The 15,378-nt window shown below is 44.0% G+C and overlaps 1 protein-coding gene across 2 annotated transcripts in view; it reads left to right on the top strand.

Moving 5' to 3' along the window:
• RTN1 (reticulon 1) overlaps positions 1–13,310 on the top strand; it is a 116,532-nt gene extending 103,222 nt beyond the window's left edge. For both annotated transcript variants that reach the window (XM_041396955.1, XM_041396964.1), the window contains 6 exons: positions 9,012–9,219; positions 10,111–10,249; positions 11,100–11,169; positions 11,547–11,593; positions 11,676–11,734; positions 12,488–13,310. In XM_041396955.1, the coding sequence (XP_041252889.1) occupies positions 9,012–9,219; positions 10,111–10,249; positions 11,100–11,169; positions 11,547–11,593; positions 11,676–11,734; positions 12,488–12,530 (566 nt within the window). In that variant the 3' untranslated portion in view covers positions 12,531–13,310. The remainder of the gene's footprint in view (positions 1–9,011; positions 9,220–10,110; positions 10,250–11,099; positions 11,170–11,546; positions 11,594–11,675; positions 11,735–12,487) is intronic.
• Positions 13,311–15,378: the final 2,068 nt, after the last annotated feature.

Raw genomic sequence — 15,378 nt, forward strand, 5'->3', positions numbered from 1 at the left:
TTTTCCTTTTTTTTTTTTTTTTTTTTTTTTTTTTTTTTTTTTTTTTGCGCCACTGATGCAGAAATTGTATCTAATTCTTCTTCCAGCACATTCCTGTTGATGGCAAAAGAAAGTGAGAAAATGTGCTCTGCTGAGCCAGGACAGAATCAAAGGAAGGTCTGGGATGGAAGGGACCTTACAGAGCACCCAGTTGCAGCCTCCCTTCCATGGCCAGGGACACCTTCCACCAGACCACGTTGCTCAGAGCCTTGTCTTTTAAGACCTGATGGATAATATTCTTTCATTGCCAGGACAAGGTGAAAATTCCCCCAAAGTAAGAGTACATTGAGGTATTTCCTGAGGATTAATTTAAATTCCATCAAGGAGGTAATGGGGGGGGGCAATAGCTGAAGGCAGTATTGGAGGGTTGCTTTTGTTTTCATTAGGTCCCTGAGAAATGAGTTCTGGTGAGTCTTCTATGATATCAGCAGGGTTACTTTCTCCACATCATATTTAATTATAAGTAACATAGCTCTGAACCACTCGTTTTGAAAATCTGCAGATTTTTGGAAGTTTGAACAGAGTCTAAGAGAGAGCCCAGGTCTGTTCCTTTGGTCCAGGAGCATCTCAGGAGAATCTTCACATTTCCATAGCATGACGTGCACTCAGAGCCTGCATGCAGGGACTCTGCTTGGTCTCCTTGGTCTCTGCCCAGTTAAGGGGAGAGCCATAACATCCTCCCCAGAACCTGCCCAAGGCAGGCAGTGGTGCAGTTTGATGAGCAAGAGTTGTGTGTGTCTCCTGCTTCTGTGCTCAATCCTCGTCTTAAATCATCTCTCACATGAAAATGAAAATAACAACAGTGTAATCGTTAATAGCAGCAGCAATCACATAATAATTAATAATTAATGATAATAAATGCTACAGCAGACTCGTGTGTGGTGTGGTTGAAGGGATGATTTCTTACTGACAATCCTCTTTTACTGCCAGTACTCTCCTGTCTACCCAAGCCTGCTCTGGTGCCCCACATAAGACAATCCATCAATACTTTTTTTGCTCGTGTCTTGATCTTGCACATGTTGTAGGAAATAACATGGAGGCCATCAAGATTTTCCTTTTTCCTGATCCTATTCTTGTTCTAGGTCTCCTCTCATCACACTCTGGGGACTAAGAAGGTCTGAACTTTCAAGTAAAACCTTGAAAAAGATGGATGATAAAGTTATAAAGCTGAACTGAGGACAGGAAGTTAATGGTCAGAGTGTGTCCAAGAGGTAGAGGTATGGAGAGATTCCCCAAGGCTGGAGATGAAGGATCAGGAGATATGCCTCATGAAACAGCACAGATACCCTCTCTTGGCTCTGCTGTTCATCACAGCAGTCTCCTGAAGGCAGCAGACTGCTCATTAAACTCTGTATCCATCTGTATTACGTTAGAGTCAAATCTGTTGTGGGGAGGGGAGCGATGTCCACATTGGATCCTTCAGTGGAGAGGAGAGGGAAAGGCTGATCCTGCAGCCTGTGGTTAAACCTGTAAACTGGGCTTGCTTTGAGTGCAAGCAGTATTTATTTCTACTCAAAACCTACAGCATTGTCTCATTTGTTGTCAAATACTTTTGTGACAGCACTATAAACGAGGTTATTCTTCTTAAATTGTGTTTCATGGTTTTTTCACTCCCAGAGGGTCTGATAAATGCCTTATGAGGTCATTTATATTTATGAAGTTGTAATATTACACTGTGTATGGAAGTAAATGCTGTGTGCAGAGTGGTTTTTCTCACTTCTCTTAAAAACTATTATTAGATAGGGAGTGAAGCAGTACAACCCATTGATTTTACCTCCTAAGCAGGCCTGGTGGTTCTTCCATGGTGGGAAGGGCAGCTTGATCTCTTCCAAAGGTGTTAGTAGTGTACTACAGAGCATACAACCTTTTATGTAATCATCAAGGCCCATGGGCTTCATTTGAATGCCAGGGGTTTGCTCACATTTTTGTAGTAACTTCCATGGAAATGCTGCTTTTTGCATGATCATTTTTCACACAGATGTTGCAGTAGAGGAAAAGCTTGCAAAGTCAGGAGAGAACGGAGATTTTCAGAGGAGAAGCTGTGGAAGATTTGAATTGTGCAGTCCCTGCTTGGTTGATCATTACTTTTCATTCTAAAGTGCTTTCTTTGAGACATGGAATGGAAAGATGCCCATTTTTCCTGCAAAAGTATTTTTGGAAAACATAACCATGTAGGAGGACATTTTAGCTGCAAGTTGGTTTGGATCCTCTATTTTCCCTCTGGGATCTCTGCTCAGGAGGGTGGGCCTGCAGCTGCCCCACAGCACGAGGCTTCTGGGGACCACTAAAACCTCCAAAGCCCAGACCTCGTGTTTCCAGATCCTAACAAAGAATGGATTCAGGAGCATTTTTAGTCAGTCTACCTCGGTGCTGCCCTTTCCAGCCCCCACATCTGTCTTCTGGCTTTTTTGATACCAAGAGGAGCAGAAACGTTTTCTGCTGCAAGTCATGGTAAGAACTGTGAGAGTTTTCAGGCACTAGAGAGCATTTCTTGCAGGCACAAGCACTGCCTGCTGCTGTTTCTTATATTTTTGGGGTTAATTTCAGCTTGCCCCACAAACATGGCTTTTTTACCAGCTGTTCATATTAACAGGTGGTTTCTTGTACCAGAGAGTTCATCTTTTCTAGCCTGTGGCCCCAAGTGCAGGATCCCATTTGTTTCACCAGAGGAGGTTCTGTCAGAAAGTATGGCTTTAAAGCACTGTTTTGGCACCCTTGAAAAATCTTGCAACTAGAAGACCACTTGAGTAGCATTTTGCAAGTTCTGCTGTGAGTTAAAAAGCACAAGCAGGTGATGCTTGCAGATAAACAGCTCATCAGACACGCTTCTCCTGAAAAATTCTTCAAATGCAGTGGCAGTGACCTGCAGTGCTGCTGTCTTAAAGATGGCTGGTAAGTCTTCCTTAATAAATGCAAGTAGTTTTGAGTCTGAGGCAGTTCTGGCAAAACCCAGAGTCCTTTTATACCTCCACAAATGACTCAGACTTCTGGTGAGTTGTACTGTTAAGAGTGCAAAGTGAGTGATGTTGCTTCCCTCCTTCCAGGAGGCTAAAGGGAGATCATGGAAAGCTACAGCAGAGCAGCTTCTGCATGCTAATGGGCATGGGCAGGATTTTTTGAGTAGTGATTTTCAAAACAGAAGGAGCCTGACCCTCAAGTGAAGCCAAGGCTGATTTCAGTACCCAAACCCCTTTTGCAAATCCTCGCTGCAAACTGGTTGGTTTGAGGTTGGCGTTTTGGCTCTCGGAAGTGGATCTTGCTTAGCCAAACAGACTGAGCCCCTGTCCAATTGCATGCACATCACACATCGACAGCCTCACGTGGCACCAGCCTCCTGCCTCATGAATATTCAGCGTGCATTGCTCAGAATTGTGCCATTGTGGTGGGGTCTGGGCAGCACCATGCACACACACACTCCCTCCCAGTAAAACGCCCAGCGCTTGCAGGATCCTGCCCCACACTAGGACTTTTATTCTTTCCCTTCTGATTGACCAAAGCACTCAGTTATTATGTGGTTAATTTGTGCTGTGAGGTATCCTCTGTCCTTTAGTTGGTCTGGGGAATGCTGTAGCCACCTTAGAGCTGGGCTGGAAGCTGTCTCAGCCTGGCCAGCGTGGGGCTGGCGCGTGCTGGCGAGTGGCCCTGCAGAGGAGGGTGTGTGTGAAAGCTGCAGTTCCAGCTCCACTCCTGGCCCTGCCAGCCTCATTCCCACTGCATCCCCATGTGCTGGGGAGGATGCTCTGAGCCTGGCTGGTTGTTTCTTCAGTATGCCAAGGAAGGGGTACAGGCTGGAGCAGGCAGATGCCCTTCAGCAAAGGCTCAGACATTGGTTATACTTAGTGACCTGTTGAAAGACACTATACCCATGGGGTCAGAGTGTGTTTGGGAGGAGTTGTTTAGTATCTTAATCAGTTTTACTTGAATATAGGGTGAGATAAAATTCAAAGCAGACATATAAATGTGGTGGACTGTGGGGATTTGTGAGGGAATTTCGAATGAGTCAGAGACAGGACTCTGAATTGCTTTTGATGATGTGATTTATTTTTCTTATCTTCTGCATAGGCAGGAAGGGGGAGCTTGGCTCACATCTTCACTGCATGGTTTATAAGGTCACAAGACTTCTAGTTACAAGACCTTTTAAGGATTTATTAACCAATAAAACACTGTCAAAAAGGATATTTATGGTTTTGACCCAATCCTTAAATATTTCATCTTATGGACTCATGCTACAGTGTAAGCTTTCTTAGCCAATATGTTATGACACACAAACCTACAGTACTGTACTTTAAAACTCTGCATTTTCCTCTACTTAGCTTAGTGTCTCTGCTTTAAACTATAAATCCACATCCTCGAGTCTAACACCTAAGTTTGGAAGCCTCTTCCAAGGTCTCAAATAAAATCCTGTGTTTTGGGCTTACAGGCCCAAAGTTCTGGGAGTTCCCTGCATTTCAGATTCCAACATTAGACAACCTCATCTTTAATTTTAATTCCTGTTTAGAATAAAAAAGAAAGGGTGTGAAGAAGGTTGATGCAAGTCTGGGTTCACCTGATGGTCAATGAGAAAATGTCTCATTTGTTTGCCCCTTGGTGTCTTTTTACAGCACCAGACACTGATGTGACAGGTACTTTGGCTCTGGTGTAAATGGCTACAGGAGAAAATGGCACTCTGAGGAAGCCAGGCAAAGGATCCCAGCTGGGGCATTCTGCACCCAGAGCGCCTCTCTCTGCTTTTAAGGGAGATTTGCTTAGGCAAGGAAACATAGGAGAAAAATGTGTTTAACTGCTGTCTCAGCAAGGAAGCATTTCTTTACCTAGAGGGTGGTCTAACTCTGGAACTGGCTTCTAGAGAGATGGTCTGTGCCCCAAACCTGTTAGTGTTTCAGAGGCATGTGGAAAATGCCCTAAAAAACGTTCTTTAGCTTTTGGTCAGCCCTGAATTCGTCAGGCTGTTAGAGTAGGTAATAGGTTGTAGGTACCTCCCAACTGAAATATTCTATTCTATTCTATTCTATTCTGTTCTATTCTATTCTGTTCCAATCCAATCCAATGATGTAAAAAGCCTTTGAAGTGACTGAAGCTGCAACTGAAAGAGAAAACATGGCTCTGACAAGTGTAGCTCAGGTGTTTTTAGCAGCATCTAAATTCCAGGGGAACTGATACAGCTCAAATCCCTGAGGCCTGTCCAGTCCGTCTTCCCAAGTCTTCCCTGATTTCTAGTTCTGGATTCTCCTTCCCTGCCCAAGGAGCATTGAGGTTCACCTCCCTCCTGTATCACCTTTTGCAAAGAGGGTTGGCTCAGCCCCTTCTCCCTAAAGGAAAGGAGGAGGAATGGCTACAGGAACATCAAATCCCGCCCGAACAGTTGGACAGGGCAGCAGTGCTGCAGCTCCCTGTCCCTTCGAGGGAGATGAGGAGAAGGCAGATGTTCTTCCTGCCCTTGAGAATCCTGACAGACCTGGCAGGCTGTGGGTGAGGGGAATGTGCTCCCAGGATGGACCTGGGCACTGGGAGAGCCATGTAAAAATCATTGAACGCGTATCTCCCTTTTCTGTGCTGAGATTTGCCAACTAGCAGTTGGCACTTTTCTTTTTTTTTTTTTTTTCCCATGCACATGATATTATTTGCCTCAGGTCTAAAAGACACAGAATCCCTCTCTCCCAGGTCTCCTTTGGCTGGGGAAAGAGGCCAGATGCTTTTTCATCTCCTCCCTCTCACATGCACTTGTTCCCAAACTGTGTCACTTGGCCTCTATCCATCCCACTCTGATCATTTCCTTACCTGATACAGCTGAGTAAATATCCCAGTCATTCCATGGCAGGAACAGATGGCTTTCAGGATCTACACACACCTGGTCAAGCCTGTCTTGAGTAACTCAGCATCTTCCCTTTTGAGGAGAATGGGAAAATGCAGTTTGGCATCTCTCTGCATGAGAATGCAGCCCACTGCCAGCCTGCAGGAGTATGAGTTTGAAAATCATCAGAAGAAAAAGGCTTAGTTGGTCATTATGGATCTTGTAATTAATTGGGATTGACTCAGGGAACTCTATTGGAGTTCAGTTTGTATTTTTTGGCTCAGTTCTCATTTGTTTGCCTCTCCACTGCCTGTGTCCCAGGGAATGTTTTCCCCTGGCACATGTCCTTTTTCTGCCATTAGCAGATTATGTGCTACATATTCCAGCTCACCTGTGCCTATTTAATTTAATGCTGAAGTTTTGTGTGATAGACAACTTAAGTATCTGAAAGTGAGATTTGCATACATTTCCAGTATTCTGACAGAGTAATCTTCGAGCACAAAAAATATCAGGTTGTGAAGAATCACAGAACCTTAGAATGGAACCTGAGAATGGGTTGGGTTGGAAGGAGGCTTAAAAATCATCTCATCCCACCCCTCCTGCCATGGGCAGGAACACCTTCCACTTGTTCCATGCCTCATCCAGCATGGCCTGGAACACTTCCAGGGATGGAGCAGCCACAGCTTCTGTGGGCACCCCGTGCCAGGGCCTCAGCACCCTCACAGAAAATATAACACCTCCTGTCCAAATGCTCACTGGTGACAGCACCCAGTTGTTGTGCTGCAGGATTTTGAAGTACCTTCACTGAAAAAGAATATGAAAAATGGCCAAACCTCCACTCTTGTGTTCTGGATGCCATTTTGTAAGGATGGTTTGCAGGGCTGGAGTTGCATGCTCCATCACCTCATCACTTTGAGCAATCTGTGGAGCTCCAGCTGTGTCCTGCAATACAGCTGTGTCTGCTGCTAAACCTCCTCATCCACGTGTTCTGACAATGCTGGAACTGCATTTTGGAGCACTCCATACTCCCTGCCCCAGGGTTTCTGCAGGAAGCAGGTATGGGCACATATCTGTAAAAGCCTGGTCCCTGTTTTGTGCAGTCAGCACCCAGGATCCCAAAACAGGCACCAAGGTCCTTTGTCCTGTGGCTTCCATGCAGCCCATAGGATCCAGCCATGTGTGCTCATGACCACAGGTCCAGTGCTGAACACTTAAAAATAGTAAAAGGTTCATATATAGTGTATATTGATGGAGAATATAATTGGATGTGAATGGTGCATGAAGAGAGGAGAGCTCAGTAATACAACAGCAATTTTTGCATTCAAGCCCATCACTGTAAAGCAAGGCTAATATGTGTAATAGTAATGAGTAATATAACTCATTGACTCAAGGCAAACGTGCCGTGATGACTCACAATTTTTGGAGATTTGATGATAAGGACTAAGAGGCTGGATTAATTTTGTTTCTTTTAGTATCGGTGACTTTTTTTTTTTTTCCTGACAGATTGCAGTTTTCCTGAATTTACTCTTTGTTCAGAATGATTTGACAAGTGGCTTCTCTCAAATCTGTTTGGCTGGTGCTGTGTTCAAGCTGTTCTTGAGGACTTGTGCAGTGTGTGAAATTAAAGCTGTTTTGTTTAGGTTGTCATGAGCACGTTCTCTGGCTGGATGAAGAGTCCTCTCAGAAACAGGTTGTGGGTGTAAACAGATTAAATTCACCTTTGTGAACTGGATATTCCACAATCCTTTAATAAAATTTTGCTATTTTGGTGGCTGTCTCTGATACTACAATTTTTTGCTGGAGAGGTTGAAATAAAATCTACCAAGTGGGTGGAAAACACTGTAAAAGTTAACTGCTTTACAAATGTAAAAATGCACTATTTGAAAATGGTCTTAAGCACTTGTTTTATTCTAGCCAGCACCTCCCATGGACAGGGGAAGTTGTATAACAAGCAGAAAGCTTTTTTTTTTTTCTTTTTTATTTCTGATTCTGAGGTTGGATTGAGTAGCAAGGGAGATTATTCTGTATTTGAAGGCCTTATCTGAAAAATGGTTTCCTACTTATGGAACTGTTAAGCAGTGGTAAAACCAGGAGTCTTTTCCTTTCTCAAAACTTATGAAATAACAAAATTAAACTGTCAAAACTTTGAATGGGAAAGTAGTTTATTGTGGCTAGCCCCAAACTTTCTCATTCATTTGTCAACAACCAAAACCGGAAAATGCTTTGATCAAGCATTTGGCATTTGAACTTGTGAAAAAGAAAAACAAATTAAAAAATCGGAATTTTCAGGCTGAGTAAATGCAAGGTATGTTGAAATCTTCCATCAGCCCTAGCAACAACACAAACCCCAGCTTGCACTTGCCTTGCTGCTGCAAGAGACCCACCCACCGTGCTGCGGTTGGAGATGCTCATCCATCTTATCTAACCCAGGCACAAGCAAAACAAGGATTTCAAGTAGGTCATGGGTTGTAATTTCCTCAGCCCATCTCTCCAGTCCCTTTGCTGTCCTGCTGAGGAGCTCCTGTTGGTGCTGCTGTGAACCGAGACGTCGCAGCTCCCCGAGGGTCACACAGACCTGCAGCGGCCACCTCCAGTGCCTTTGCAGCTCCTGCCTGTTGTATTTGCTGGGAAATGCCCCAAGAAAGGCAGGAATGATGCATCTGATCCATGTTCTCAGAAGAGTAATGTATTACTGCCGAGACGTCGCTGCTCCCTGAGGGTCACACAGGCCACCTCCGGTGCCTTTGCAGCTCCTGCCTGTTGTATTTGCTGGGAAATGCCCCAAGAAAGGCAGGAATGATGCATCTGATCCATGTTCTCAGAAGAGTAATGTATTACTTTATACTATACTAAAGAATACAGAAAGGATACTTACTAAAATGCTGAAAAGCTAATAATGAAAACTCGCGACTCTTTCCAGAGTCTCGACCCAGCCTGGCCCTGGTTGGCCATTGAGTCAAAACAACTCACAGCAGAATCCAATGAAACAATCACCTGTGGGTAAACAATCTCCAAACACATTCCACATGAGCAAAACAGAGGAGAAGCAAATGAGATAAGAATTGTTTTCCTTTTCTCTGAGGCCTCTCAGCTTCCCAGGAGCAAAACCCTGGGCGAAGGGATTTCTTCAGAGAATGTGAACGCTACACCTGCCTGTAACAATTTGTTCTTCTCCCCCCAGCTATCGACCTGTTGTACTGGCGTGACATCAAGCAGACGGGGATCGTGTTTGGCAGCCTCCTGTTGCTGCTCTTCTCCCTGACCCAGTTCAGCGTCGTCAGCGTCGTGGCCTACCTGGCCCTGGCCGGCCTCTCGGCCACCATCAGCTTCAGAATCTACAAATCGGTCCTACAGGCCGTGCAGAAGACGGACGAGGGCCACCCCTTCAAGTGAGTGGCTTTGTGGTGAAGTTCTCCTCTTGCTCATAAAGCGGGAAATAAAGATATTTTCACAGTTTCTCAAAAATTGTAAGGTTCTGTTGGCTTAGATACCGGAGGGAAAAAGAAAAACGAAACACCACAAAAATAGTCTTCCTCTAGGATGGGGGATTTTTTTTCTCAAAAAGATATGGGAAATTTTAAGCAAACAGAGAAAAGGAGTTTCTTTAGAGCTGGTGATAATACAGCATACCTGCAAGAGAAAAAATCATTGTTTCTGGGCACAATCTATTGGGCATAGAAAGCAACTATCTGTATCTTTTCTCCAGCAACCTGATATCTAAATGATGGTGCCAGTGCCAATGTGCTGCCCACTCTCCACAGGGTCTGGAGGGATTGCTCCACAAGAACAGTGATCCCTTCTCCTCTGCTGTGCCAGCCAGTTGGTAAACCAGGTCATGGAACTGGTGTGGTTTACAGACACACGCTAAAAAAGAATCTTGTTGGGGTGCTGCTCCTCCTGCTTCACTTGGGTCAATTCTGAGCAGTGACTCAGGATGGTGTGGTGTAGCTCAGAGAACTGCACAGAAACTTGAGGGGAGAACTCCCAGGTCAGATTTGTATCCCACTTTGGGCGAGAAAAAGAGAGAAATCCCATCAAGACCAAGCTCTGGGTGGGAAGAGGGCGAGGCTGGAGGCAAACAGCCCCAGCTCAGCATCACCCAGAGAGATGGGTCATGCAGGGTGAAGAGGGTGTGCTCATGGCCCTGGGCCGGCAGGGAGGGGAATTCATTGCTCCAGCACAAAGAAATGAGGTCTGGGAAGGAGGGAATGATGGGGTGGATGGGTTTGAACAGCAGGGGAAACTTCCCAGGTTTGTAACAGAACCTGTGTTTCTGGCAGAGCCTACTTGGAGATGGAGATGAATCTTTCACAGGACCAGATCCAGAAATACACAGATTGTCTCCAGCTATACGTCAACAGCACAGTGAAAGAGCTGAGGAGACTCTTTCTCGTTCAGGACCTTGTGGATTCTTTAAAAGTAGGATTGCTTTAAATATTTTTAACCCCTCTCTAGAGGATCAATCTACATTTCAAAGAGCTGCTTCCCATGTTGACAGGGTTGTCATGAAACCTAGTTTTGTGTAGCTCCAAATATGAAAGCTGCTCTGCTTTTTGATTTAAAAACTGTTTCCAGCACTTTAGAGGTTTGGCATTTGAATGTATTGATAGGTAATACGGGATGTAAAAATTTGCAGAACCAGTTTAGCTCCACCTCAGTTCTAGAAGCATCCTAGCATTATGATTTTTATTGCTTTGCTATAAAATAATGGTTCCCTCTATTAATCTGGATTTCCTCTGGTGGCATAACCTGCTAAGGAGGAAGATCTTCTTTCATTCCCTGCTGAAATAACTGTTGATTTTTAACCTTATACTCAAGCAGGTGTCCTTTAGAGTAAAGGGAAGATCACTAAGAGAGCAGACATAGGTTAGCCTCCTAAATTAGTAAAGAATTTTAGGAAAATGTACCCATCTTTCAGCCTCAAGTGTTATCAGCCCCTGGGATTGCCACTTCATGGCTCTGTTTAACCTATTTGGGATGACCCCTGCCATCATAAAAATTGGATACAGAAATCTGCCTGTGCCATTCTCAATGCAGAGTTCTACATGGATGCAATTTAAGCCCTAAATAGACATGAAAACTGAGCTAAGAGGGCAAGCAGAGAGAATGGGGTTTATGCACCTAGAAAAACTACCTTGTTCCTAATGTGCCTTAACCACTCTCTACCTCATTAAAAAAGGCTAATGTGCCATTGTGTTAGCTAGTTAAGCAAACGATTTTCTTCTAATGCTGGCACTGGAGGTGATGTAATGATCCATCTTTAATTTAGTTTGCAGTACTAATGTGGCTGCTGACTTACGTGGGAGCCCTCTTCAATGGCCTGACTCTTCTGATAATGGGTAAAAATCAACATTTCTTTTAAAAATCTATTTTTAACTTGAACTCCCTCTGGATTTCAACTTAGACAAAACAGCCTATCCCTGGCATGCCTTAACCACCAACATTTATTTCCCTTCCCAGTAAATATTCATTGTTCTGTTATGCTGTCCCTCCTGCTAGAGCTACTTGGCAGTTTATGGTTTTGTGCAACTCCCAGTCGCAGAGCAATGGGGAATTCCATATTTGGGAGGCTTGAGCAAAGTGCATTTTTAATACAAAGCTCCCTGGTGGATCAGCTGACCAAGTGGCACGATAACGTGTTTGCCACCGAAGTAGGTCTCTTCTCTGGGGGAATCTGATCTGCAGGAACATAACACTGTGCTCTTTTTCTCCTCAGCTGTGGTGTCTATGTTTACTCTCCCCGTTGTATATGACAAGTACCAGGTAGGTCTGTCTGCGTGGTGCATTTGGGGTGCCTCTGCCTGGTTGTTGCCTCGTTGACTTGGTCTCCTCTTGCTCTCTGCAGGCACAGATTGATCAATACTTGGGGCTGGTGCGGACCCACATAAACACGGTCGTGGCAAAGTGAGTTCAGTGGCCAACTGTGTGAGGTTGTGGTGCCCTCAGGGGTGGCTGGGACCTGGGTGGTCCTGGGACACTGTGTCCTATCAGTGGTGTCCTCCCAGAGAGGCTGAGATCCCTGGAGGAGCCCTCCCAGCTGAGTGCAGACTAAGGCACTCCATCCTTCTGTCCCCTTCCCTGGTGTTTGGGGGAATTGTGGGCAGAGCATCCCAGTCACAGACTGGTGTCCACACTGGGAGCTGGCCGGGACAAACAGGAAGGAAGGAGTTAATTCTCTTCCCCACTGACCACTCCAAGCCTGGTTTTTTGCATGAGCTGATAGCATTAATGACCAAAGTGGGAATTAGGACACCGCCTTGTACAGAAAGCAAATACCTGGAAGCATTGTGATCTTTAGTGTTTCTAATCCCCATAGAACAGGAAGAAGATCTGGGTGCAATTTTGAAATTTTGTTCTCAAATTCTATTTTTAGACTCTATTCCTGGCTTTCTCTAGACAATAGACCATGGAGAAATAATGCTGAGGGGAGAATATCACTGAATATATCCCAAGATTACATGAACCACCAAAAGTCAGGCTCGTAAGAACACCTAGATGGGCATCACTTCTGTTTGTCATGGCACAAACTTTAATTCACCTGTTGAGACAACACTGAGCGTGGACTAGAGATTATCCCTGCATAAGAGTCCAAGTGGGGAACCACTGGAATGGAATAACTGCCTCCCCATATAATCCTTTTTCTTCTTTATTTTTCAGGATTCAAGCTAAAATCCCAGGTGCTAAGAGAAAGGCAGAGTAAAGCAGACATCAAGAATTCATCGACTACAGTAGTGCATAATGGGGAAATCTGGAGTGAAAACAGCTCTGTTCTTACACTTTACTGCAAATTTATCATTCTTTTTTTTTCTTGACACCATAATCTTAGAAACATAAAACTCAGAAGCAGTGCTTTTCCCCTGCTGCTTCTGCACTTAGGATATTTGCAATCACTTGTGTCAAGCACTAAAGTATAGTAAAGAGAAAAGTGTACTAGATGTGGTTTTTTGTGTTGCTTATAAAGTGCATGATGGTGAGAGCCTAAATAATATTGACCTCTTTATTTAATTTTTTTTTAGTGTTTTTCCTTCTTCTATTGGCATTGCTTCTATAACTTTTAATGTTACATGTGGCTAGGGGCTTTCCTGCTTAGCGCACTTGATGCAATAGTTAAAATTGCTTCTACGTCACTGGGTTGCTGGTTGGATTCATCTTTATTAACTATATAGAATTGTAGACTGATGTTTTAGTGTTTTCCAGCACAAATAAAATAAACAGTAATCAGTACTTATGGTAATCAGTTTTGTATAACTCAAAAAAAAAAAAAAAAGAAAAAAAGAAAACAAAACCCAGTACTTTTGTCGTAAAGGATTGACAGGCTGATTTACATGTATGGTAACTGGAAAGTTCCAGCATGTTCAATTTATTACGATTTGTATTACATTCTCTGTAGTTCCTAATGGACTTAATTATGGACTCTGAATATTTGCACTTATGTACTTGATACCGAATGCAGAAATAAATGTTACTAAATGTAAAAAGTTCTCTTTCTTGTCACCACTGGACTACCTTGACATTTGGGAACTGGACACATACTGTGCAAAAAGGAGCATTTTCCTGCTTTCTCTCTCCTTTGAAAATCAGCAGACACTTTGCCCTTACATCATGGTGCAGCCCAACAAGTAGTTACCTAACTAAGAGTAAGTAGCTCATCTAATGTTTTTACATCTTGATGATCTTCCTTGGAATAAAAGGAAGATCTCTGCACACAGTTTGTTTATTTTTGTTGGTGGTGTAGCAAATATCAGGTACATGAACCAGGGTCTCTTCCTCCATTTGCTCACTGTGCAAACCACAAGCAGCACGGTATGGAGGTGTCAGCACAGCACAAAGGGCTCTTCAGTTTCCTTATCACCAATTGCTCTCTTACCCAAAGCTGTTCTCTGAAATCTGCTTTAAACAGAATCAATATCAAATCCAGAGGCTAGGAACTGAAACAAGCATTTACTCTGCTTCAGAGGTGAAGGTTTTAAAAAATAGGAATTTGGTGTTTGAGTACCATCAGAGGAAAGATGAGGGTTTCAGGCAGGGTTTGAATTGCTGATGCTGCTCATGGCCACCATCCCCTTACTGGGATCACAGCAGCACTTTCTGTGATACCTTTGGACATGGAAGCTTGGAGAAAGCCAACCTCTGCTAATTCCTGGGTCCTGCTCCACACCTTGCAATAACAGAGTCCCTGTGCATATGGGGAGTGAAGGTTGGTGGCACCCTTGGTGTCCCTGGTAAATCTCACTCATAGAGCAGCACCTTGTGGAGGGGTTGGACATCCTTTTTTTTGTTGTTGTTGTTTTCAAACAAGTGTGGGGGGAAATAACCAAGTTCTACTTGTTAAAATATTTTATTGTGATTACAGTAGATGGCTGAAGACAGCAGAATAACACATTCATGAGCTCTGCTCTGACATACATAGGCTGTGAAGCCCTTTGGTTTCTGATCTCCATTTGCAAAGTAAAAAGCAGTAGGAGGAAAGCTTGACTAGTAAAAGCAGCAAACTTGTGGGTGTTTCTAGGCAGGTGAAACCTGGGAAGTAGCTCACTCTGCCTGGGTGAAATGCAGGGAATGGTGTTAAACCATTCATTAATCTTCAAATTGTCCCTTGAGTGAGGAACCTGCACCAGTGATTCAGGGGTCAGCTTTTCCACCTGCTTCCAAGGCTGCTTCAATGAGATAAGCCAGTGATGGGAGTTTTGAGGACCTACCTCACCAAGAGAGGTTGTTCAGGTGGTTGGAGGAAGGTGTGTGCCAAATTCCTGGCCTGGGCTATGCCTCCCTCCTCATCTCTGCGTGGTTTGTGATGTTCCCTTTCTGGAGAGGGAGCGGAGAGCTCTCCAGGGTGAATGTCACAGGCCTATTTAGAGGCAGAGACAGGTACAGACCAGGCTTTTCCATGGCTGGGTAATGTAAATAAAACTTTTGATCTGCTCAACATGGTGCTGCTCTTCAAGGAAGATAACAAGTCCACCTGCTGGGCTGAGCTTTGAAAGTCAGCCCAAATGACTGGGCTAATTTGCACTGAAAGTAATTTAACTCTGATATGAAATCACGAGTGCCATGCTGGCAAGTGACAAAACTTTGTCAGAACATCTACATGAGTCTTTTCTCATCCTCTGTGACTTTAAAATATCTTTTCCATAGCTTCACTTGTATTTTGCAGAAACTTTATAACCCTGCTCCTAAACTGCTGCCTGTCAAGTAGAGACTCAATGATTATTTAAAAGTTCTGTCAGAGCTTTATGTCACTTAAATGTCTGTTCCTGTACCTTGAAATGATTACTGCACTGGTATTTCATGTGAAACGTGAATATTCTCTAAGGTCACTGGTTTTGATTGCCTGGTTCTTGGTGCTTCAGCAGCATTCCACTCCTCTACACATTGTATTTGCCTCTGTTACTGATCTCTTTTATGCTCCTTCTGCTCTTTAATATTTATCTAGTGAGAGTAGGATCATAAGGCACATGAGTGTCAGGAAAGCCCTGGAACTGGGAGGAGATAAGAATGTTATTCTGTGAGCAGCTAATCCATTTAAAGAGAATCTGTCTGCTCCCCTT

This window comes from Onychostruthus taczanowskii, unplaced genomic scaffold (assembly GCF_017590055.1).
Source record: "Onychostruthus taczanowskii isolate IOZ18803 unplaced genomic scaffold, ASM1759005v1 scaffold1, whole genome shotgun sequence".
Taxonomy (NCBI): domain Eukaryota; kingdom Metazoa; phylum Chordata; class Aves; order Passeriformes; family Passeridae; genus Onychostruthus; species Onychostruthus taczanowskii.